The sequence below is a fragment of the Tetrao urogallus genome (assembly GCF_951394365.1).
Source record: "Tetrao urogallus genome assembly, chromosome: 1".
NCBI lineage: Eukaryota > Metazoa > Chordata > Aves > Galliformes > Phasianidae > Tetrao > Tetrao urogallus.
In genome coordinates, this window is record NC_136813.1 from 109693169 (window position 1) to 109716363 (window position 23195).

General features: G+C 37.0%; 1 protein-coding gene across 1 annotated transcript in view; it reads left to right on the top strand.

Annotated features, from left to right (window-relative positions):
• The window catches only part of ABI3BP (ABI family member 3 binding protein), a gene marked incomplete at both ends in the record, with an annotated part of 128690 nt that overhangs the window by 57824 nt on the left and 47671 nt on the right, over positions 1–23195 (top strand). Inside the window, 17 exons of the mRNA XM_079548626.1 lie at positions 729–794; positions 1282–1356; positions 2586–2654; positions 3906–3980; positions 5964–6026; positions 6612–6677; positions 7098–7163; positions 11600–11686; positions 13911–13976; positions 14405–14467; positions 15053–15118; positions 15537–15602; positions 17264–17338; positions 18210–18284; positions 18821–18892; positions 20108–20173; positions 21414–21494. Coding sequence (XP_079404752.1) covers positions 729–794; positions 1282–1356; positions 2586–2654; positions 3906–3980; positions 5964–6026; positions 6612–6677; positions 7098–7163; positions 11600–11686; positions 13911–13976; positions 14405–14467; positions 15053–15118; positions 15537–15602; positions 17264–17338; positions 18210–18284; positions 18821–18892; positions 20108–20173; positions 21414–21494 — 1197 coding nt within the window. The remainder of the gene's footprint in view (positions 1–728; positions 795–1281; positions 1357–2585; positions 2655–3905; positions 3981–5963; positions 6027–6611; positions 6678–7097; positions 7164–11599; positions 11687–13910; positions 13977–14404; positions 14468–15052; positions 15119–15536; positions 15603–17263; positions 17339–18209; positions 18285–18820; positions 18893–20107; positions 20174–21413; positions 21495–23195) is intronic.

Genomic DNA, 23195 nt, shown 5'->3' on the forward strand with positions numbered 1-23195 from the left:
TGAAAAAAAAATCATACTGTTAAGGAGCAATTAAAAATGTAGATGAAATTTTGTCTTTCATATGCATTATAACCTAGGTAAGCAGTAGTGACAATTGCAGCTTTTTTTTTTTTTTTTTTTTTTTTTTTTAATTGGAAAGAAGTGTTATGAGGGGCTTGTACACATGATTTAATAGGATCTGTTTCTTATTTCTTACCGTAAAACCCACACATGATGGAAGTTCACTCATGTTGCCCTTTAGGTAAGAATACCCAATTCCAACTTGATTCCTTGTTTCCATTAAAGCACACAAGCTCTCTTGAAATCACCTATACTTCTAAGTGAAATAACATTAAGGTCTTGTAGTACTATTCATTACAACACAGCAATTTAAAGATCCTGTTTTCTCCCTTTCACAGTTATTTCACTGACTTCGTCTTTCTTACTTCTTTCATCATTTCCAGTTACACCTTTCTTTAAAATAGTTCTGTGTAATATAATAGGAACCGGTTGATACATACTTGCAAATGCTACCTCAAGTGTGTTTGTTTGGCTTATAGCTTTTTGGTTGTGTATGAAAACCTGATTGGATTTATGCTAAAGGTTGCATACAGTAAAAAACACCCGTGAGAACAAAAATTTAATCTAAATAAGAAGTCAATAGTTACAGCTAAAATTAAATTTCATGCCATTTACAAGGAGACTATTTGCCTGGATATCTTATTTTTTTTTTTCATGTTTACTCTTAGCTACTCAGAGTCCAACCTTGAAATCTGTATCTCTACCTTCAGCAGATACCAGAGAGATGGAGATAGGTAATCCGTGGATTATTTCCATATTTTTCCATTATATTTATATCAATTAGATCTGCAAATGGTAATTTTTAGATCTGCGTTAGAATCTTGGCTACCAACACTCACATCAAGCTGCTTTTGTCTGTGTAATCATCTGAAAAAGACATTTGTTACTACCTTAAAAACTGACCACATAAAGACAACGTTGTCAAATCTTATTCTTTCTTATTTCTTTCACTTCTTATTGTGAAGCTGCATCTCATATCTTCCAAAATTTAATAAGGTAAAATTTCATTCTTTTGGGCATGTGGAACTCTAATTGCAAGTCTGAAGATTGGATTGTAAGCCATCATCTCCTGTTGTCATTACACAGTTGTCTTGCACCTCACTTTTCGTCTGTAATGCTTTGCATTGGCATCATCTGGAATTTCACAGCCTTCACAAAGCTTCTTATGCTAACTCATTAAGTCACAGGTCTCAGCAGTTTAAGCTTAGATTCTTTTTTCAGCTTTTGATGAAACGCAGCCTGTTTCGTCAAGATCCAAAACATCTGGTACCACAGAAGTGCAACCCACAAAATCTGGTAATGATTTCTCATCAGATTAATTCTCTTGACAGTTAGGAATTTTCAGAAAAGGCATACTGCCTCTCATTAAACAGTTTGTTCAGTTTGACATAATGAAGAATAACTGCAGATATGGAAGTGTTATATTGAATTACAGGTTTCTTTATGAACTTCTATACAAAATTATAATTGAACTACTGGTTTGTGGATGAGTTTTGTTGTTTATTTGATTGGTTGTTTTGAAAGCATAGGCCTTCCTTTAGCCTTCATAGATGAATATAGACGTGCCAATTCCTAATCACCCAGATCTCAAAACTGGAACTATAAAAACATGTTACTGGAAACGGAGAAGTTCATTGAATTATAGAATGCCTTGGATTGGAAAGGACTGTAAAGATCATCTAGCTCCAAGCCCCTGCCCTGGGCAGGGCTGCCACCTACCAGCTCAGGCTGCCCAGGGCCCCATCCAGCCTGGCTTTGAACGATTCCAGGGATGGGACATCCTCAGCTTCTCTGGGCAGCTTGTGTCAGGATCTCACTACACTCTGAGTAAATTGGCTACTTAATGTATTGAAAATACCTCCAATTATACTACTATTTTTAAGATGAGGCAATTTGGGTGTTTGAGTAGGGCTTTTCTTTATGTGGGGCCACTACCAGTATCCAAAAGAAACAAATGTATAAAGAGCCAGCTGGAAAGATTTCACTTCCCTAACATGCCAACAGTGTAATGCCAGATGCATATGTTTTTGGACGAAATCCATTACTAAAGGGAAGATCACCTGGAAATGTCAGCCATTCACATGCCTGACAAAAGATAGCTCCTATGTTTCATTCTTGCTTTGTCATCTTTTCTTTCTCCTTCTCCAGTTTCAGCACCAGGACATCCTCCTGCTTGATCCTTGAAATTCTAGACAAAGATTCCATACCATACCAATCTTCTCACTTTTATTCATAATTTGTTCTCTTTCTTCTTCTCCGTATAAGCTCAGAACTTCTTGCGTGATTTTGATGACAGTTTGGTCATCAGTAGCATTATACATCTGTGCATTAATAATAATTTTGGAAATAAATGCAATTGTTTTTAAGTCACAATTGATTATAGTACATTTGAGTCTACCTTTTCGGAGGACTTAATATGTTAAATATTAGCTAAACTTTTCTTCAGCTCATAAAAGACGGTGCTGCTGCAGATGGTTCTTGTCATTTTAAAATAATACGACATGATTTGTGTTTTTATTTTCCAGCTTCCCATGGCTTTCTTCATATTACTTCTACTCCTCAAACTTTTACAGCTTCAGAAATGACAGATGCTGGTAAATTACACTAATGTTATTTTAGAAGCATAATCTTTTAAATGTATTTTTTGTGCTGAAAGTTTACTACTATTAGTGGTTTGAGACAGTTATTCTATATTGCCTGCATTGGATGTTGCAGTATGTGTTAGTTCTTCAAATCCTATAGCAGTGTCATAATTCCTGGGACCAAGCACAACCCAGATGAAAAGCAAGACTGCAACAAGCACACAGCTGAATAGGGCAGTATTGATCTAATAAATTCATCAAGAGAAGATGTAAATTTTGCAAGGTGGAAGATTGTTACTGTCAACTTAGATATACTTTCTGATGATAAATCAGTTTTCTTTCTCACTTTCTTTTTGTCAGTGTACATTTTCCAGTACAAATTTTACTGTGATTTTTCCTGTACATTGACTTAAAAACAGCAAGTACACATTTCAGTCCAGACCATTCTAATTTAGCTATACTGTGGACTAGAGCTGTAGGGATGGGTTGTTTTACTTTCCTGAAGCTTTTGGTATGTGATCATGCTTGGTATTTTTGGGCTTTGTTTGAACATGAGCATGTATATGCATGAGAAGTGAAAGCAATGAGAAAGAGATAGAAGGAGGTAAGGGGAAAGGAAGCAGTTAATTGCTACAAACTTACAGTAATGAAGCTGTAGTTTAAGTTCTTTGCTGTATAATAAACTGGATTCTGGCACCCTAATGCAGTTTTTGGAAGTTCAGACTTGGTGCAAAATATTATAAAGCCTCCTAGTCCCAGGTAATGATTTTAAATCAAATTAGTTAATTATTTTATATGGAGCAGGTGCACACAAGTTGAGTTGAACAAAATTTGAGAAACTGCATAGAGATAAGTGGCTTAATGAAGTGGAGTAGAGAAACTTATCTCCTGAACCTACAGTCATTTTCCCACAGTTTATTAAGATTTCTAACCTTCATGGAAAGATGTGGTATAAATTGTGGGCCCATTTTTTTTCAGATGCTATTTGAGGCAAATCTATATATAGTTTTATAGATAGATAGATTTTCAGTTCCTTTGTAGATACTCTCACATATAGGAAAATAAGAAAATGTATTCAGCCATATAGTTAAGGTATTTAAAATACTCAGACTAGAACAAGGTTCATTAAAAAAAATAAATAAATAAAATTTTGACTTCTGCAGAGCAGTGGAAGTTGAAATTCCTCTCTTTTCTTCAGTTCTACCCCCTTAATTTATTTACATGCAACTCTTCCTCAGATGTATTTGCATTTTTTCCCTGCAGCTGGATTTACTGCTGATTTGGAGATAACCATGCCTGTAATTACCACAGAACCGCATTTGTTAGAAACAGCACTGGGTAAAATTGATAAGTTGACTTGCTTTAGTTTTAACGTCTTACTTTCCATTTCTATCCTTACTGCTGTTTTTGGAACATTTCCCTTGCTTTAGTTGTCACTGTCCCAGTAATTCATACCATTTATTGCTGCAGTTAACCAGATTCTCAACTGCACTTGTCATTCATCTTTATAGATGGGGGATAGAGTCCTTGCAATGGGTTTTAGTTGGTTGATTTTGGTTTTCTCATTATTGAGGTTGCCAGCTGTGGGCCTGCTTTTCTCAATGTCGTCTTTTTTTTTTTTTCCCCTATGCTAAGAGCACTTAACAGTGGAAGGTAATGAGGGGTTTAACATACGTTTCTGTGTAATATTTCCGTGAAAAGGTTGTTTTGACTGGCTTTATATTAGATGGCACATTGTCTGCCTTCTGGATCAAAAGGTGTTATCTTACTACCTGCAAATCTTAATACATGTTTTAAGACTCTTAAACAATAATAAGAATTCTTGCTAAAATGAATAATTAAGTGATATTTTTCTACAATGACATGCTCACCAACCAACAGTTCATGAGGCATTCTCATTTCTGGCTAGCTTGCAAGCAGATTTCTTTCTTTTATTTTATTTTAGCATTGCAAATTTTGTCTGCTGAGTCATGTCCTATATGTAGTAGCTCTGAGGTAAATAAACCTATTAATAGACATTACCTTTTCAGATTTAGATGAAACTAAGCCTCTTTCTTCAAGATCCAAAACATCTGGTGTGCCAGAAATGCTTCCAATCTCAGCTGATAATGATATCACTCTTCAGTGTACTTCTCCTGACTTGCAGGCAGTCTTTCAAAAGTCATAGCAATGGTTTGTTAGATAGAGGGTTGATTCTGCTTTGCCATTTTAACTGAGGAATGCACACTCCCACTCCCCCGTGTAACTGGGAGTGTTTTGAGATCTGTTGTATCTGCAGGAATTTTTCAGGAATTCATAGTTGAATATTAAAGTGATATAAAAGTAAATTTTAAAAATGCTTTTAAGCAAGTAGCAAGACTGTGTCCTCCATTTTTCTGTAAAGGATTTTATAACCAGGCCTGTTATTTCAAATGGTTAAATACATCCTAGCGTGTCAAATCTACTCCTTTTGTATATTGCATGTGCAACATATTTCTCCATTGGTGGAAAAAGCTTTAGCTATTCTTAATATCCCGCAAGGTTTAAAACCGTGGGAAAAAAACATTTACTGATTTGGTTAGTGGCTATTACCACCAATTTTTTCAGGTTTCTGCAGGCTTGAAAGATTTCACCAACAGTCTTACCTATCTTAGAAACTGAATAAGGCCGACAATGTAGCAAAGAGATGCAATACACTGAGACTAGATTTTCTACCGCATTACATATTTTTATGTATTTTTTCTGTGCAAAATTAGAACGAGAGCTACAGTACAAGCAATTCAGCTTACTTAAGTCAGTTTTTTTTTCAGTGAACTGTCAGACAACAGACCATACAAGCATAGGTGGGTGAAAAATGTCCCAAGAACTCTTCAGAAAAATGGCCATGCGTCACTTGTTTACTGGCGTCTCTCTGCTGAGACATTGAGCAAGCATTAATAGAGCTCGGAGCTTAAGGTTACTGAACAGCAGAATTAAGGCTTTGGAAAATTCTAGTGAAAAGTAAGATCTGATTTCAAATAGTAATATCATGTCAGTGATTTGGCCAGTCCTTTACTTATAGTAAAAAGGAGATTAATATATTGTTAAACTTCTCAGCCCCGCCAAGTCCGTTTTCTGCCAGATATGCCTAGTTCACTACAATGTTAGCTGTTTCCAATCTGTATTAACTCAGTTGAGCTACCCTGATTTAAAAGTGAAATAATACTGCAATGAGTGCACCTGTTAATGTAAAATAGCAGAATGTAATATGCCCCTCATATATTGAAAACTCCATACTGGCACTGCTTGCAAGAAAATTGCTCATCCCTGGAATCTGAAGGCAGTTCTCTGGTTTGATCTTAGCTACTCAGAGGCCAAAGCTGAAGCCTACTTCTCCATATGTTGCAATCGAAGGAAGAGTGGAGGGTAAATACGATTTTTTCTTTTTGATTTCTTTTCCCCTTCCATCACTTCACATCATTTTCATCTGCTTGGAGCAACACCAAGGTTTACTATTGTACCCTGTCTTGCAGAAACGCTTGTCACGCTAGCTACATGATTCTGTTGTTTAAAGCCATGCTTTTCCCATCACCTGGAATCCATTTTTCTGCGGGGACATTTGGCACAAAGAATCCATCACGCCATGCCTTCCTTCTCCGTGTGTCTCTCCATGCATTTCTTTTTTGTTGTTCTGAAGCTTCTTTCTAGAATGTAGTTTTCCAATATGGCAGAAGCATACCTTTACTACTTCACAGGTGTCGCTAGAGACATGGGATAGGTGTCTCCGAATTTCCTTACGGGATAACACTTATTCTTTTTTCCTTGTTTGTTTCAGTAGCTTGAGCCCTTGAGTTCTAGTTGGATGAGTAGGTGTGTTACTCGTTGACTTAGAGACTAACGCAAAGGGAGAACTGGGGTTCTCAGGTGTAACGGGGAATGGTGAGGCCTTCTGTGTGTCCTGTTTGGGGAAGATTGCATAGATATCTCAAGATCATTTCCGTCTGATCGTAGCAACCCAGAGAAGGGGCCCGGACTTCACCTCAACTGCTTCACCGAAAGCCACGAGGACTATGAAGGGTAAATAACCTGCAGTTCCCTTCGTGCTCTGAGTAATTTGTGCAGTGCTTTTTCTTCTGCAGATGTGACCCTGTTTTGCGTGCTTACCATCCTGAAAAGGGGCCAGTGATGCTGCTGGTCTCTTATGGCTCTTGAGTAGACGCTGCTTCATTTATAATCTTTCTGATTCCTTCAGGGAGGTTACCTACTAGAGGCTTCACGCATTCTTAGGTGTACTCTGTTCTCTTGGGCATACGTGTACCCCTTGAACAATAGTCGTGTCACGTGGGGGGAAGTAATGCTGTAATGTGTGTAATGGAAGCCTGCTTTGAGCCGGGCTAGGTCTGCCTGCATATAGCTGCATCTTGGTATCACTCATGTGACTGCAGCCAGTGTGAGGAGCTGGTTTCTGAGAAGGTGATTTCTGTGTTTGATCTTAAGCAACCCGGAGACCGAGGCTGAAATCCACCACTCCTTCCTCCCTGACGACCCAGCAAACTGTGATTGGTAACTAGCAAACATCCTCCTTTTTCTCTTTACTCTTGCTTCTCTGGCTCCCATTTACACTCCATGCCCCAACACACGCAGCATCATTCTCATGTTTCTTGGAGAGTCTGAAGATTTGCTGGTGAGACTTGGCTTGCAGAAACACCCGCCACACTTGTTACACAGTTGCATTGTTTGAACTCATGCTTTATCCATTGCTTGCCAGCACTACCTGTGGGGACTGAAAGACAGCTTCTTTAGAGGGTGTATTATTGTACCTTGCCTCCGGTACCATTTCACTGCTCCATTTCATCCTGGGAACAGCCTTCCCTGGTGAGCTGCACCCAAATAGACATCGCTGCTCAGAAACCCACTCCTTCTGTGTGCATCTAGGCAGTGCAAGATGGCAGCACTGCAGTTCTGCTGTCCTTTGGTGTTTCCTTTTCCAAGGGTGCAGCTGTCAGGCTCTTCACCACTGACTTTCCAGGTGGTCAGCTGTCAGCTGTGCATGCAGAGATGCTGTCACCACCTGGGAAGGAATGCTCTGCTTTTCTGCCGCTGTTGAGGTCGCACTAGGACTTGAAACACGCTGCCTCTTCTCACCTTTTGGTGAAGCACAGCACGTGCCTTCAGGCTTTTGAGAGACCTGATGGTGACGCTGGCCTTGTCTGTTCATGGTTCTTGCCAGTCTGGTAATGGTGCAAAATGGAATTTTTTTCCCCTGATGTTGTTGTGCTTTTAGGGGAACTTATTTTTCTTGGCCTACTTTGAGTGGCACATCCACATGGAGGTGAAATTCCCGTGCTTGAAAATTGGTGTTTGCTGAAGGCATTGGCTGTGGCATTTGGTGACAGTGTGGGAGTAGCTTGTGGTGGCAGATTCTATAGTATTGTCAGGTGTAGAGGTCTGGTGTATTACCTTGCAGTATTTGTGACCCATGTTGTAATGAAGCATTTTGTAAGCAGTACGTGAATCCTAGAAATTTGAAATTGAGTGTAAGGTAAAGGTATTTGAAATCATAAAATGTATATGTTTGTCTTAGCTGACAGTATTTGTTTCTCTGCCTTGTGATATTGCCTAGATCTTTTTTTAGATTATTTTCTCCTTTTTATATATCACTGTTCTTTTAGTTTCCTGCCATCAGTAAATTTGGAAAAGCCTTCATTTTTATGTGTTACGGAACTCATACTGTACACAAACATGATGCAGCTGCATTAATACTCCATGGGTGGTACTGTCAGTTATTCTGCCTCTGCATTAATTGTTTTTGTTTCCTTTTCAAGTTGAGAACTGTATTCTATCCAAGGTCATTTCAGTCACATAAAGCTATCTTCATTAGATAGAAAAATTTCAGCATCTAGTCAGGTGTGGCTTTATTCTCTGTCTGTTTGTGGTGTGTTTTGTCAGAACTACCAGAGCATTATCGCTCAGTGTAAAGAATCAGACAGTTTAGGTTTCTTGTTACTTGTTATTTAATCTGAAGAGGTCATGAGTTTTCCTAGCAATAGCGGAGCACCTACTTTTCAGTTTTTCATATACTGCTATTCATAGAAACAGTCAGTCCATGTTTCTTTCATACTGGCTGCATAATATTTCCTGCAGAAAATCAGATTATAATCTCTTTTTTTTCATCTATTTTTTCATTAAAATGTAGTCACAACAACTTAAATATGCTTTAAAGCCATTTTCCACCAAAGAATGATCTTTTTTAGTATTTATATTAAATTATCTTTATGGCAGCTGGGTGAACATACAACACCTTGGCTTGGTTATGAATTTAACCATCACCAAAAAGGGTAATCCTACCTTTGATGCCTTGTCTTCTAGAAACAGCTTGCTTCAGTGTCCTTTCTCATTTGATGTTAGCTATCCAGAAACTAACTACAGAATTTTTTCTTTTGTCCTTCATGACAAATACAGGGACAATGCTGGCTAAATAGAATAGATTAAATAATAATTTACGTTACTTTGGCATCAGTCAGAGGCTTACTTAAGCATACTGGCAGCCAAATGTCTGCAGCAAGCTTTTTATTAAATTTTTTATATCAGCTTCTGTGTAACTTCCCATACCATTGTTACAAACATATACAGTCATATATTTGCCAACATTTTTAAAAATTTTTTTTAAGATACTGCTCTGATTATATAGATTTTAGAAATGAGAAGAGAAACTGTAGGAGAAAATTGTTAATCACATGACAACTATATAGTTGCATGACCCAAGTCCTTTTATTTAAAAAAATGTGTCATACCTTAACTATTCTGAAGACTGTCTGCTGTCTAGCCTGCCTTCTACATCATCACAAACTGCACACTGCTAGTAAGGCAATGTAAACTGTCTAGTTTTTTGAACTTGACCTCACTCCACACCTATATTCTCTTTTCAGCTTATGATGAAATATAGCCCACTTTCTCAAGATTTCAAACATCTGAAAAAAATAGTATCCTCAAAGTGCCATCAGCCTTATTTGGTTATATGTCTTGAAAACTTAGTTAGACATTTTATAAAAACTGTATTCATGTTTTACTATTCCATTACTTTATAAAGAGAATATTAAAGACAAATCAATGCAGCTTTCTACCAGGGAAGGTTGTAGTGGACCTAATGATGTAGATGAGAAACCACTGAAATTAATTTTATATAACAGTACTAGAATTTATTATGTTGTTTCACAGAAAATTTTCATAAAGCAGGCTGCATAGTGTAGATTAACAGACAGAAAAAAATCATGTGGAATGATAGTGCCTTTAAGTGGTTGTCAAATAAGAAAGATATGTTTAAGTGGATTTTGTGGGAGAAAGACCTAAGCCCAGTATTAGCCCATTATTTTCTTAATTACACAGCTGAAAAAAATGGAATCAGTGATTGTTTGGCTAGTAAATGACACCAAGCTGGGAGACATGGGAAGGTAGGATATGCTTCCTCAAGGACAATAATTTACCATATGCAGGACTAATCAATTGGTATAATAACATGATGGAAAACCACAATTATTCAGGAAAGGATCTTTTCATTTTGTTGATCAAAAATGTGACTGTGCCAGAAAGAGAAATACTAGAAAAATTTTCACAGTAGAACAACAAACTACAAGGTATAAGTAGACAAGTACATTTTTGTGCTTCAAAAAAACATGGTCTATACCCACTAGAGTGGTACAGAGGATACCAGCAAAAGCGAATAAAAGTCTAGAGAATGCAGCAAATAAGTGAAGATAGAGTGAATTCTGGTTGCTTAGTTTGCTTGAATGAAAAAGGCATCAACATGCAGACATATCTCAGATTTATTCGTGTTTTTCCTCTACAGCTGTTAATAGTGCTGAATTGGAAATATTTGTTCATCCAAATTCCATAATATCACAGTTGTTGCAAACAACAGTTGGTAATGGTGATATAGTCCCTTTTCTTATTTAATCACTATTTGATTTGTACAGACTTTTTTTTTACAAAATCTGACATGCTGGATGTCCCTACTGCCCTCAGTTACGCTGGGTGTTTTTGATTCTGTGATGCTGTTTTAGGTTGACATTACATGCTTGTATAGGGCAGTGAAGCTGGAATGCATTTAAAAATGCAGGTTAACAGGATTTAATGTGCATATTGTGTCTGCTTTGCTGTACAAACAAAAATAGTGCCTCTTGTATTTACCCCACCTCTTTGCCTAGAGGATGTCTACAGGTTTTTCACAGGGCCAATTGTGTAGGATTTCCAACTTGTGTGTTTGAAATGATGTTTTTAGGTGGAATTTAGCCATGATTCATCATTTTGTGCCTAATTGCTAATGTGAAAGCATGCTATATGAAATTTTAAAATAATATGCAAACAGCTGGCTTTGTAGTAAGTGCATCAAAGTTAGACACCGTGTATAAAAAAAATAAATACAAAGAACAGAGTAGGCTATCACAAATACTGTCTTAATAATGTGTATACAAGAAACCTTAAGGAAATGCAGACTTTTGGCTTTGCTGACATGAGGCCAAGGACTTCTTCATTTGAAGACTAACCTCACTTAAGTTTTCAAGATTTTTTTCATATTTGATCCTAGCTACTCAGGGACCAGTCTGAAATTCACATCTCTCCATGGAAACCAGAGAGCATGTGATATGTAAATGCCATATAATTCTGTTAACTTCTCTGTCCTTTTTCATCACATGGACAATACTAAGATTCAAACACATTGCTTAGAAGGCTACTTGATGTGATGCTTTTTTTTCTTTCCAGCTCATCCATTTCTGTGCAATCAATTTTATTGCAGATAATACTTTCTCAAGTCCATTCAGATGTATTCCACCAAGCATGAGATACAGAACTGATGCTACTTTATTTCATGCTAGCTTCATTATTTTTGTAGCACTTGATTTCACAGCTATCTTTAAGGCTGCTGGTATCTTGCTTGATCACATCAGTGTTGTCTAGAAGCTCAACAACTGCTCTGAAGTCCATTTTCATTTTAACTCTAGATTTTCTTTCAGCGTTTGATGGCAAGCAGCCTGTTTCTCCAATATATGAAACATCTACCATCCAAGAAATGCTGTCCTCTGTACCTGGTAATACTTGAACATATGATTTTTAAATGTTTAAACAGAAATTATGACAGATACTGTATCGTATTTCTGGTTTATTATAAGTTAACATTGAATTAGAATAGCTGCAGAATCGTAGTATTCAATTTGTTCTCTTTTAGATACCAGGCTAACTTAGGAAATTTCGTATGATGCTGCAAAATAATAAATATATTGCTTTGGTCTACATTTGGACTATATTTACAAGTCTGTATTGTTGTGCTTGATGATAATAGGCTTTTGTCTTATTACATACAGTAGCGTTCTCTTTTTTATATGCAATACTGCAGGTGTATTATTAGTGTATAGTAGTATATAGTGTAAGTTAATATAAATTATGTCAAAATCAATTATCAAAACTGTTAAAGTGGCTGAAGGTGTTGATTAAATCCTGTAGAAATAATAGGATTAATAGCAAGCTGACAACGATTTGAGCAACATAGCATCATGCATGTTGTTTGTGTCAGCTAGACTAATGTAAACTGTTTACATGTTTAGTAAGTTTTAGCCAATGTGACCTGTTCCCTTAATCCAGTATTCTTTGTTTGATAAAAATGTTACTAAACCTGCAACACATTGGTAGTACAACATGAAATGAAGCAAATGAGTCTTTACTTATGATGATACTGATCTGAAAATACAAGAAAAGGTAGCCTAAATAAATTTGTGCGATTATCCAGTTCAGATGGAGACAAATGTGCAGTGTTCCACAGAGTGGAGAACAGATCCTTAAATCCTTTCATTCAAATATCTTCAAAGAACTGATCTAAGCTAGACATTTTGCTTTGCTGCCAATAAGTGAGATAGCATAGGCCTAAAGCTGATAGAAATTAAAACATACTTATCAAATTGTTGCATCGCTTGAGTACAACCTTTTGAACAACTGCATAGCACTGTAATTAAAAAAAATATGTGTAACAACTTGGTATCAAGCTGGCACTTCTGTGGTGGATATGTTGTTGTCAAACTTAAAGTCTGTTATAGCACACTCTAATAAAATTAAACTGGTTAAGTAAGTTACTCTTATCAAACTACAATAATTGATCTGAAGTACATGTATTTTTCCTGTTCTTTCCTGCCAGCACTTATTCCTTAGAATTCCTTTTCTACCTTTTTCAGAAAATAAATTAAAGCTTATGAATATCTTGCAGAACAAACTGGGACAAATGTAATTGTATCAGTGCTTGAGTTTCTGCTTGTTTCAGTGTGTCTGTATGAAGAAATTTTCATTTCCTTTCATGAATGACAATCCCTTCCGAAGTCCATTTCACACTGTTGCCAGAACGCTCTTGCATGTGGACTAAATGTGCATTTTTTAGGAAAATTTAAGCACTTGTTCAATTGCCTATAATTACAAGCCAATAGCAAAGTTTGTAGATTTAAACTGATCAAGAATTTTTACAATCAAGAATTGAAGATCACTTCAGTTTTATGCACTAATTCTTTGAAGATATTAATATTCATCGCTTACCATGACTTTCATACTGAGCAATAATTTATGCTATACTACCTAAGCAGAAAGGTTAAGCAGTCATTGTTTATATATTGACAGAGTAACATATCCAAGTTCTGGTCTTTTATTTTGTATGTTTGTCTATAAAGAAAATTACACTGAATTTTTTCTAAACCAGATGGTAGGTAGGTTTCCAGCACTTAAAATGTCTACGAGAGTGGATAAAATCATGTCTGGCCTAGTCTGACATTCATCATTTTAATAAAATGTGAATATTTCTGTGCGAAGTCTCCAGTTTCAAGGAGAGTTTAACATGTGATTACCTATGATAGTAATGATTTGAGATTATAACAGTTAGCATATACAGTTGTTTGTATTTGAAGTAACCTCACTAAGACCTAAGTAACCTAATTTTTTTTTTTTTTTTTTTTTATTCTCAGACATACAGTCTATTAGACACAATGTTGAGATTTGTAAGGGTGATTGGGAATAAAGAAGTCCAATTTAATAGTGGTTATTTCCAAAACATGACACTGTATTTGATGCAGGCAGAAATTTGAAATTCTGACTATGCTACATATTAATTGATGAAATCTTAATTTATAGTTTGATTATTTATTTGATGGTAGAAAACAATTTTAGGGAAAAAAAACACAAATAAAATGCCAGTTTATTTGATTGTGGTTAAAATGATGTATTCCCATGTGTGAAAGGAATAATTTAGCATTTCAAGAGAATTTCCATCTCTGACCTTAGCTTTCCCAAGATCAGACCTGGATTCAACTTCTTTTCCTTCTCTGGAAACTACAGGAACTGTGATGGGTAAATACAGATTCCATTAAAATATCTATCCTTTTCACAAAAGATAAATATGAAGAGCATAATTTTAATTTTTGGCAAAACGTTTCCTCCTTAATGTTTATGGCAGTGCAAATTGTGTCAGTGATTTGGCCAGTCCTTTACTTATAGTAAAAAGGAGATTAATATATTGTTAAGCTTCTCAGCCCCGCCAAGTCCGTTTTCTGCCAGATATGCCTAGTTCACTACAATGTTAGCTGTTTCCAATCTGTGTTAACTCAGTTCAGCTACCCTGATTTAAAAGTGAAATAATACTGCAATGAGTGCACCTGTTAATGTAAAATAGCAGAATGTAATATGCCCCTCATATATTGAAAACTCCATACTGGCACTGCTTGCAAGAAAATTGCTCATCCCTGGAATCTGAAGGCAGTTCTCTGGTTTGATCTTAGCTACTCAGAGGCCAAAGCTGAAGCCTACTTCTCCATATGTTGCAATCGAAGGAAGAGTGGAGGGTAAATACGATTTTTTCTTTTTGATTTCTTTTCCCCTTCCATCACTTCACATCATTTTCATCTGCTTGGAGCAACACCAAGGTTTACTATTGTACCCTGTCTTGCAGAAACGCTTGTCACGCTAGCTACATGATTCTGTTGTTTAAAGCCATGCTTTTCCCATCACCTGGAATCCATTTTTCTGCGGGGACATTTGGCACAAAGAATCCATCACGCCATGCCTTCCTTCTCCGTGTGTCTCTCCATGCATTTCTTTTTTGTTGTTCTGAAGCTTCTTTCTAGAATGTAGTTTTCCAATATGGCAGAAGCATACCTTTACTACTTCACAGGTGTCGCTAGAGACATGGGATAGGTGTCTCCGAATTTCCTTACGGGATAACACTTATTCTTTTTTCCTTGTTTGTTTCAGTAGCTTGAGCCCTTGAGTTCTAGTTGGATGAGTAGGTGTGTTACTCGTTGACTTAGAGACTAACGCAAAGGGAGAACTGGGGTTCTCAGGTGTAACGGGGAATGGTGAGGCCTTCTGTGTGTCCTGTTTGGGGAAGATTGCATAGATATCTCAAGATCATTTCCGTCTGATCGTAGCAACCCAGAGAAGGGGCCCGGACTTCACCTCAACTGCTTCACCGAAAGCCACGAGGACTATGAAGGGTAAATAACCTGCAGTTCCCTTCGTGCTCTGAGTATTTGTGCAGTGCTTTTTCTTCTGCAGATGTGACCCTGTTTTGCGTGCTTACCATCCTGAAAAGGGGCCAGTGATGCTGCTGGTCTCTTATGGCTCTTGAGTAGACGCTGCTTCATTTATAATCTTTCTGATTCCTTCAGGGAGGTTACCTACTAGAGGCTTCACGCATTCTTAGGTGTACTCTGTTCTCTTGGGCATACGTGTACCCCTTGAACAATAGTCGTGTCACGTGGGGGGAAGTAATGCTGTAATGTGTGTAATGGAAGCCTGCTTTGAGCCGGGCTAGGTCTGCCTGCATATAGCTGCATCTTGGTATCACTCATGTGACTGCAGCCAGTGTGAGGAGCTGGTTTCTGAGAAGGTGATTTCTGTGTTTGATCTTAGCAACCCGGAGACCAAGGCTGAAATCCACCACTCCTTCCTCCCTGACGACCCAGCAAACTGTGATTGGTAACTAGCAAACATCCTCCTTTTTCTCTTTACTCTTGCTTCTCTGGCTCCCATTTACACTCCATGCCCCAACACACGCAGCATCATTCTCATGTTTCTTGGAGAGTCTGAAGATTTGCTGGTGAGACTTGGCTTGCAGAAACACCCGCCACACTTGTTACGCAGTTGCATTGTTTGAACTCATGCTTTATCCATTGCTTGCCAGCACTACCTGTGGGGACCGAATGACAGCTTCTTTAGAGGGTGTATTATTGTGCCTTGCTTCCGGTACCATTTCACTGCTCCATTTCATCTTGGGAACAGCCTTCCCTGGTGAGCTGCACCCAAATAGACATCGCTGCTCAGAAACCCACTCCTTCTGTGTGCATCCAGGCCAGTGCAAGATGGCAGCACTGCAGTTCTGCTGTCCTTTGGTGTTTCCTTTTCCAAGGGTGCAGCTGTCAGGCTCTTCACCACTGACTTTCCAGGTGGTCAGCTGTCAGCTGTGCATGCAGAGATGCTGTCACCACCTGGGAAGGAATGCTCTGCTTTTCTGCCGCTGTTGAGGTCGCACTAGGACTTGAAACACGCTGCCTCTTCTCACCTTTTGGTGAAGCACAGCACGTGCCTTCAGGCTTTTGAGAGACCTGATGGTGACGCTGGCCTTGTCTGTTCATGGTTCTTGCCAGTCTGGTAATGGTGCAAAATGGAATTTTTTTCCCCTGATGTTGTTGTGCTTTTAGGGGAACTTATTTTTCTTGGCCTACTTTGAGTGGCACATCCACGTGGAGGTGAAATTCCCGTGCTTGAAAATTGGTGTTTGCTGAAGGCATTGGCTGTGGCATTTGGTGACAGTGTGGGAGTAGCTTGTGGTGGCAGATTCTATAGTATTGTCAGGTGTAGAGGTCTGCGCGCGTGACCTGGCAGTATCCTGTCCCATGGGGTTATTGCGCATTTCATAATCAGATTCCGATTTGAAGATGTATACAAGTTGATAGAGTATGGAACATTGAAATTTCTAGACATGTACATTGCACATTAATATTAGGTTTCTAGATATTCTGGCTCTCTCTGGCTCTCTTTTTTTTTTTTTTTTCTTTTTTACTCTTAGAAGTTAATCCTGACATGGTTGGGTTTCTTTTTTTGACAGTGTAGAAATCTTTTTTTTCATGCCTAGTATCATGAAGCTCATGCTTGCAACTGAGAAACTCACCTCATCTTGTGTCTGGTCTTTCTTTTTACTGTGTTAAATGCTATTAAGAGCTTGTAGATAGACTTAGATAAAATTATCTTGACTAATAAGCAAATAATTTAAAATGCCTAAAGCTTAATAATAATACTGCATTTTTCTTTCAAGCTTCTTAGGTACCTTAGAGATTCTTTATTATATTCTCTGATAGATGCATATTCATATCTTCTCCACTATTTTTTGTGCCATTATATTAAGTCTCTTTCTGCCATGCTGCATAAGATAATAATAAGTTTGGTTTGCTGCTACCTCAGTTGTCACTTTATTCATTAACTTCAGTTCCTACTTTAAATCATGATTGCTCCTTTTTCAAGGTAAGGAATGCTTGTTGTGGGTGGACATCTGCACTGCAAACTACGTAAAACTGAAAAATCTACATGTAGAAACAATGATTATACATAATATTACCTTGCTTGTTTGTTTGTTTTAATAGCTTTCAGTGGTATTCAGCCTGTTCTTTCAAGCCCTCTGACACCTAGTAAGCCTGAAATAGCAGATGCTGAACCAGGTACAACAGTCACTATCTAATTCTTATTAATCAGTGCTCAGACCATGATCTAAAAGTCACTGAAATGACTGTACTGGTAATCTTCATTTGGATTAGACCTCTAACAGTTGAAAATTTTAGTTTAGATTGCTGTTAGTTGTTGACATTGTTGCTTTCTCACACTTAGGATGCTTATGGCAATTCACAGTCTCCTGATGTGCCTTCAGTATTTTGAAAAATATGCCACAAATAGAACTGAGAAAACAGTTTTTATTGTCTGGTACAGCTGATATAAATACTGTGATGTATGCTATAAGCTGTCTTCTACTGACATCTTGCTTAGAATATTAAGGAGAGTGTCTTTTTAATGACATGAAATCGGGTAACAGTCATGGACACTTAATACTTTTGGGCTGAAACTATAGCTGGATTAATTGTCAGCTCTCAAGTCCAATTTTATATAATTCAGATATCGTTCATCAGCCTTGACTGATTGATTGTTCAACGTGTCCTCTTCAATAAATTGCTACATTTTACATCTTACCATCTTCCTTATGTATTGGAGCAAAACTCAAAATGTGTGAATGTCAACTTCAAAATCTTACTTGACAGTGATTAAGAGCCATACCAGTTGCAGTAAAGGCAGGAAGAAAGGAACATTCAGAATTCTGTGTGTCACAAATACAATGATTTATAGTCACTGAAGCTTTTTGCAGTTCAAAAGACTGAATTTCTCTCTAATATGTACTGAACTGATAATCTGAAAAGTGTCCAAGCATTAGTGAAATGTTTATGTTACTCTTACAAAAACAGATTTGTTTTTGCTTATGAAGCAAGAGTTTCTTCCATTAGCTCTTTACTGTATTATGACTGTCACCATTTCTTCCAACAGCAACAAGTGAATCCATTCTGGAATCTTTCACACCTAAAACTTCTCGTCCTTTTCAATGGCCAAGGGTAACATTAGGTAATGTTGTTTTCACCCAGTGAAAAGCTTTTGAGCCCATTCATCGCATATGAATGCATTTCTTCCAGCATATCATTTCACATGCATAAAATTGTTTTTCCTGGTTATAGTCTTGTTCTGCCATTGTCATTAGACTGATTCCTTTTGCTATATTTCTGTATGGGGACATAGTTCAGAGCAATTTTACTGTTCATGGAGCAGTAAAAGTTGCCTCTCAGTAACTTGCATGAAAAAGTCCATCATCCTTTTGTCAGTAAGTTTTATCTTTTTCCATCATGCATACGCATGTTCTGTCTTTCTCTCTGATATGCAGAGCTTTCATAGAGAAATTTCAGTTGATTTGAAGACATACATTTTGAGTCAATGCACAGCATTTCAGTATCATCTCCATTCTGCACTTCAAACTCTAACTTCATCGGATGGCTTTGGTGTTCCGTGCTGAGTTATCCTTTTTTCAATGTAAATTTGTGGCATGTGCTGTTTGTTGTGAGAAACTCTTGTTAAACTGTGGTTGCAAACTGAGCTCTTTCTTTCAGCTCCTAAAGAAATACCACTTACTCCTAAACTGAAACCGTCTGCTATCCCAGAAGTACAGCATGTGGTAACCGGTAACTGTGCACACCATTCTTATAAGTTGATATACAGAAGCATGTTAGCTAAAAATATTTCAGCCAGACTTCCTAAAATGGACAGAAGCTACACAGTACATGAACATCTTGAGTAATTCATCATTCTGAAATTAATCATTTGATATTGTGTAACAGAAGAAATGAGGGGTTAAGCTCATCAGTTTGTTACACAATTGGGTCCAACGACAGAAATATAAATGTGGTCTCTGGTTTTGTAATGTAATTTAAATGAATGGTGGGGAAAAAACTTTTATTATTCTCTTGTCCCTTTTGTTGTCTCTTTTGCCAATTGCCATCTCCCACTTCCATGTAGACATATAGCAAAGATTACATCTTTGCTGATTACAACAGTATGCTGATTTGGAGTAAAGTACTTCTCATCTGATCAGTAAGACCTTCCTGAAGGAACTCACTGAAAAGAACTGTGACTTCAAGGGAAGTAGGAGAGCTACCTCAAAATAGAAGGGGAAATGTTCGTATAAGTGTGAGAAGATCATTCTTTGGCCATAGGGGCATTATTACAGTGTGGTATCCTTTTTCTGTTTCTGCCGTTTGATAAAAAAAAAAATATATCCCTGTAGTCACTTTCTTCTGATTTGGGGTTAAGGGATATGAGCTTTCCTTCTTGAGTATTTCAGGTACTGGACCAATAAATACTATGGTGTGCATTACTAGAGCTTTATAGTGTTTCTGTTCTTGTATATAAACAGGCAAAACACTAAAAGGCAGTAGTTGCCTTTGATGTCTTATGCATGCCTTGACTTCTAGTTCTGACTTGAGATTTTCAGCAAGATTTTGGCGTTTAGAAATTGCTTCTTCAGTATAGATTTTCTGGTATTTTTTATGGAACAAGATCTTTTCTTCAGTCACAGCCTTCGTCTGTTCTTCCTTACTTTTGTCCCATAACTTTCAAAGAAATTTGTTTTCTTATTCAAGTAAGCAATGGGTTAAAAATAACCTGACAGCGCAAATATAGGAAAGGAGCCTCAGAAGCAGATTTTTACCCAAAACCGTAAGCATACAGGGTGTAATTTCATAGGAAACCAAACTAAAAGGAGTGTAGGATGTTGTACATGATATCAGGACTCATGCACGCTTATCAGGTCTATTAAAATAATAATTAAAAAAAAGCCAGCTATTGGAATTATAACATTTTTTATCTGTTCAATTTCACTTGATTTTTTTGTTTTCTAGCTCCAAAACCCCCACTTCCAGAGCCTAAAACTTCTAAGACTGTTGAACAACAAAAAGCAACTTTAGGTAATACATACTTACGCAGCTGTTGGTCAATCTTCTCTGCAGCCCAAGTCACAGCTTGAACTCAATTACTTCATCTCATAGCTTCTTTTGTTTATAATCCATTTCTTTTAGAGAAGAAAAAGTTAGGAAATAATCATTCTGAAGTACGTTTTTCAGAACTTAAAAGAAAAAGTAACTTGAAGTTTTTTGTGACCTTACTAGTTCTATAGTACAGTAACATTCTTGGAGAGCAGAATGTCTTCCATTTTGTTGGGAGTGATGCTAGTAGAGCAGCAACACATTTTACCCTCAGCAAATCATTAGAAATTCCTTAGCATCATCACTGAAAGACTAAGTAGAAGGCCAGTGTTATGACTGTTAATCCTAGAAATCTCAATGAATGATTGCTGTGGCACTATGTAGATACGTTAATTCTGCTGCTCTTTTATGAATCCTTCATGAATGTTCGTTTGGCTTCAGAAGCACTTCTCAGCCATTTCACATTTCTTACTCTAGTCTGTTCTTCCTGTATCATACGCTTTTCTAGTGTGTGTCTACTACCCTGAGGTATTTGGAAACTTCTTTGAAAGGAGTCTCATTGCAATCCTTTATAAAACTGAATTAAATTACTTGCTATAGTACCTGATACCCACCTTAAGCTTTATTTGATTTCAGATTAACGGTCATTAGCTAACTATACTTTCAGCTCACAGAAGTTCAGGGAAAAGAACACTTCCAGATTTCTGTTTGCTTTTTATTTTATTTTTTTTCCATTTAGATGAAATTGTTTCTATTTTATTAACAGAATGCAATGAATACAGTTATGGAGCAACTTCCTTTTATAACACTGAATTTGTACTTCTGCTCCCTTCCAGTGATTTCATTACTGTTGAAAATTGAGACTATTTTTGCAGATTTTGTTTATGTTTTGATGACCAAGAGAAAATTTTAAAATTGACCAAGAGAATGAATTATTTTTCCTCTTACCTATCTTACAAAAATGAATTTGATGTTTTAATGAGGAAAACCTTTTGATGTGATTATAAGCTGTACTTGCATCTCTTCAATTTACTTACTGACTTTTGCAATGATGAACAAGCAGGTTTTAGGGGAGGATTTTGTGAAGCCTTTTTAGCAAATTAGATTTTGCCATTTGCTTTTGCTCAGTTGCCATTTATTGCTTCATTTCTGGCTTGGAAAATGTGATTCTTATGTGACACGGTAGAAAGAATCATCTTATAATCCAGAATATTTTTTTCAGCTCCCAAAGAAGCAAAACTCACACCTTCTGCATCTAAACCTAGACTGCCTGGCAGACCCAGAAAGCCACAAATTAAACCTGGTAACTAGCTTCCATACCAAACATTTGCTGTACCTTACCATTTAAATAGTTTTATATACTTTAGTTTAAATTCATTTTTTGTGAAGTTCAGCACCTTAGATTCAGAAAGAAAAAAAAGGCAGTGAGGGAAGCTGTGCTCTTTGAGGAGTATTTTTTTTTGTATTCAACAACAAAAAAGTTGAAGCAAAGTCAGGAGACTTTTAACTTTAGTCTTGTATCTCAAATCACCATGCTGCACGGCCTTGTGGAAAAAAATTGTTTTGCTGTTTATCATTTCAAAATGAAAAGTTTTCTGACTTGGTTTGACACCGAATCTAGAAGATGCACATTCTCTTTTGTTGCTGGTGGATGTAGCATTTTACCTAGAACTGTAGGATTTCTATTGATCCAGTGATCATTAACTCATACATAGGCTTATCTGAAACTGAATTAGGAATGAAATGCTGATCTGGAATTTAATGAAGGCATATTTTATGGTGGCAAATGAAACCAAAAGTTACCTGGCCTGCCCAGAGGCTGAAGAATAAGTGAATAGTTTTGCATGGTTTATAATGAAGTTCAAAAAGTGTGTTGTGAGAATATGTTACATAATCATTGAAGATCTTAATCGATATTATTTATTTTTTTCCAGATTCCAAGTAAATTAGTCCCTGCTATTTTTGCTCATAAAAAGAATTACTCTCTTCAGACCTAATAATTCCTTGTGAAACTTGTTAAATAAATGATATTTATGCGTTGGAGGTTTTTCAAATTAACATGCCTACTTATTTTTTCATTGTGGTTACATCTCCTGCAATATTTTTAGTGTAGAAATTCAGTATTGTAATATTATAATCATTAATTTCATCTCTGCCATAGATGTCTATGTATATCTGAACATAGACATCTTTTCTTGAAATGACAGAGAAAAAACTCCTTTGGAAAATGTTGAATAAAATTGTTTTACACATTTGTGCCATCAACATAAACCGGTATATTGATGTTTCTACATCAGTGGTTGATTGCTCTGAGCTACTATATCGCTACAGGGAAGGCAGCATGTTTCTGTATTTGTATATATGCTTCTTGTCTGTCATTTCTTCGTTAGTGATAAAATTGATCAATCCAGATAGAATCCTAAGAAACACTGCTCTTTATTCACCAGTGTTTATTTTGGAGAAGATAAGGGTAGATCTCTACTCTCTACAGCTATCTGAAAGGAAATTGCAACAAGGAAAGTACTAGTCCATTTTCTCACGTGATGAGTTAGAGGAAATTGCATCAGGAGAAGTTTAGATTGGATATCCAAAAGGCTGTTTCCATGGAAAGGCCAAGCTTTGGTAGGGGCAGCTCAGGGATGCGGTGAATTCCCCATACCTGGAGGTATTGAAGAGACAAGTGGACATGGCACTAAGGGACATAGATTATTGATGCAATTTGGGAGGCCAGATTGATGGCTGGACATGGTCTTGGAGGTTTTTTTTACAACCTAGATGAATCTATTGTTCTATGATCATAATTGAGCCTGTCACTATCCTGTGAGAAGGTATTTGCTACTTTGGCTTGTTCTGACGAGACAAATGATGATATTCAGAAATGATCATTTGAGGCATAAAATATATAATACATGGAGATTACATGGGTTTTGGTTAGGTGACTTCTGAAATATAGTCACACGAGAGAACTATGCCTTCTCTGACTATGATTTTTTTTCTAAAAACT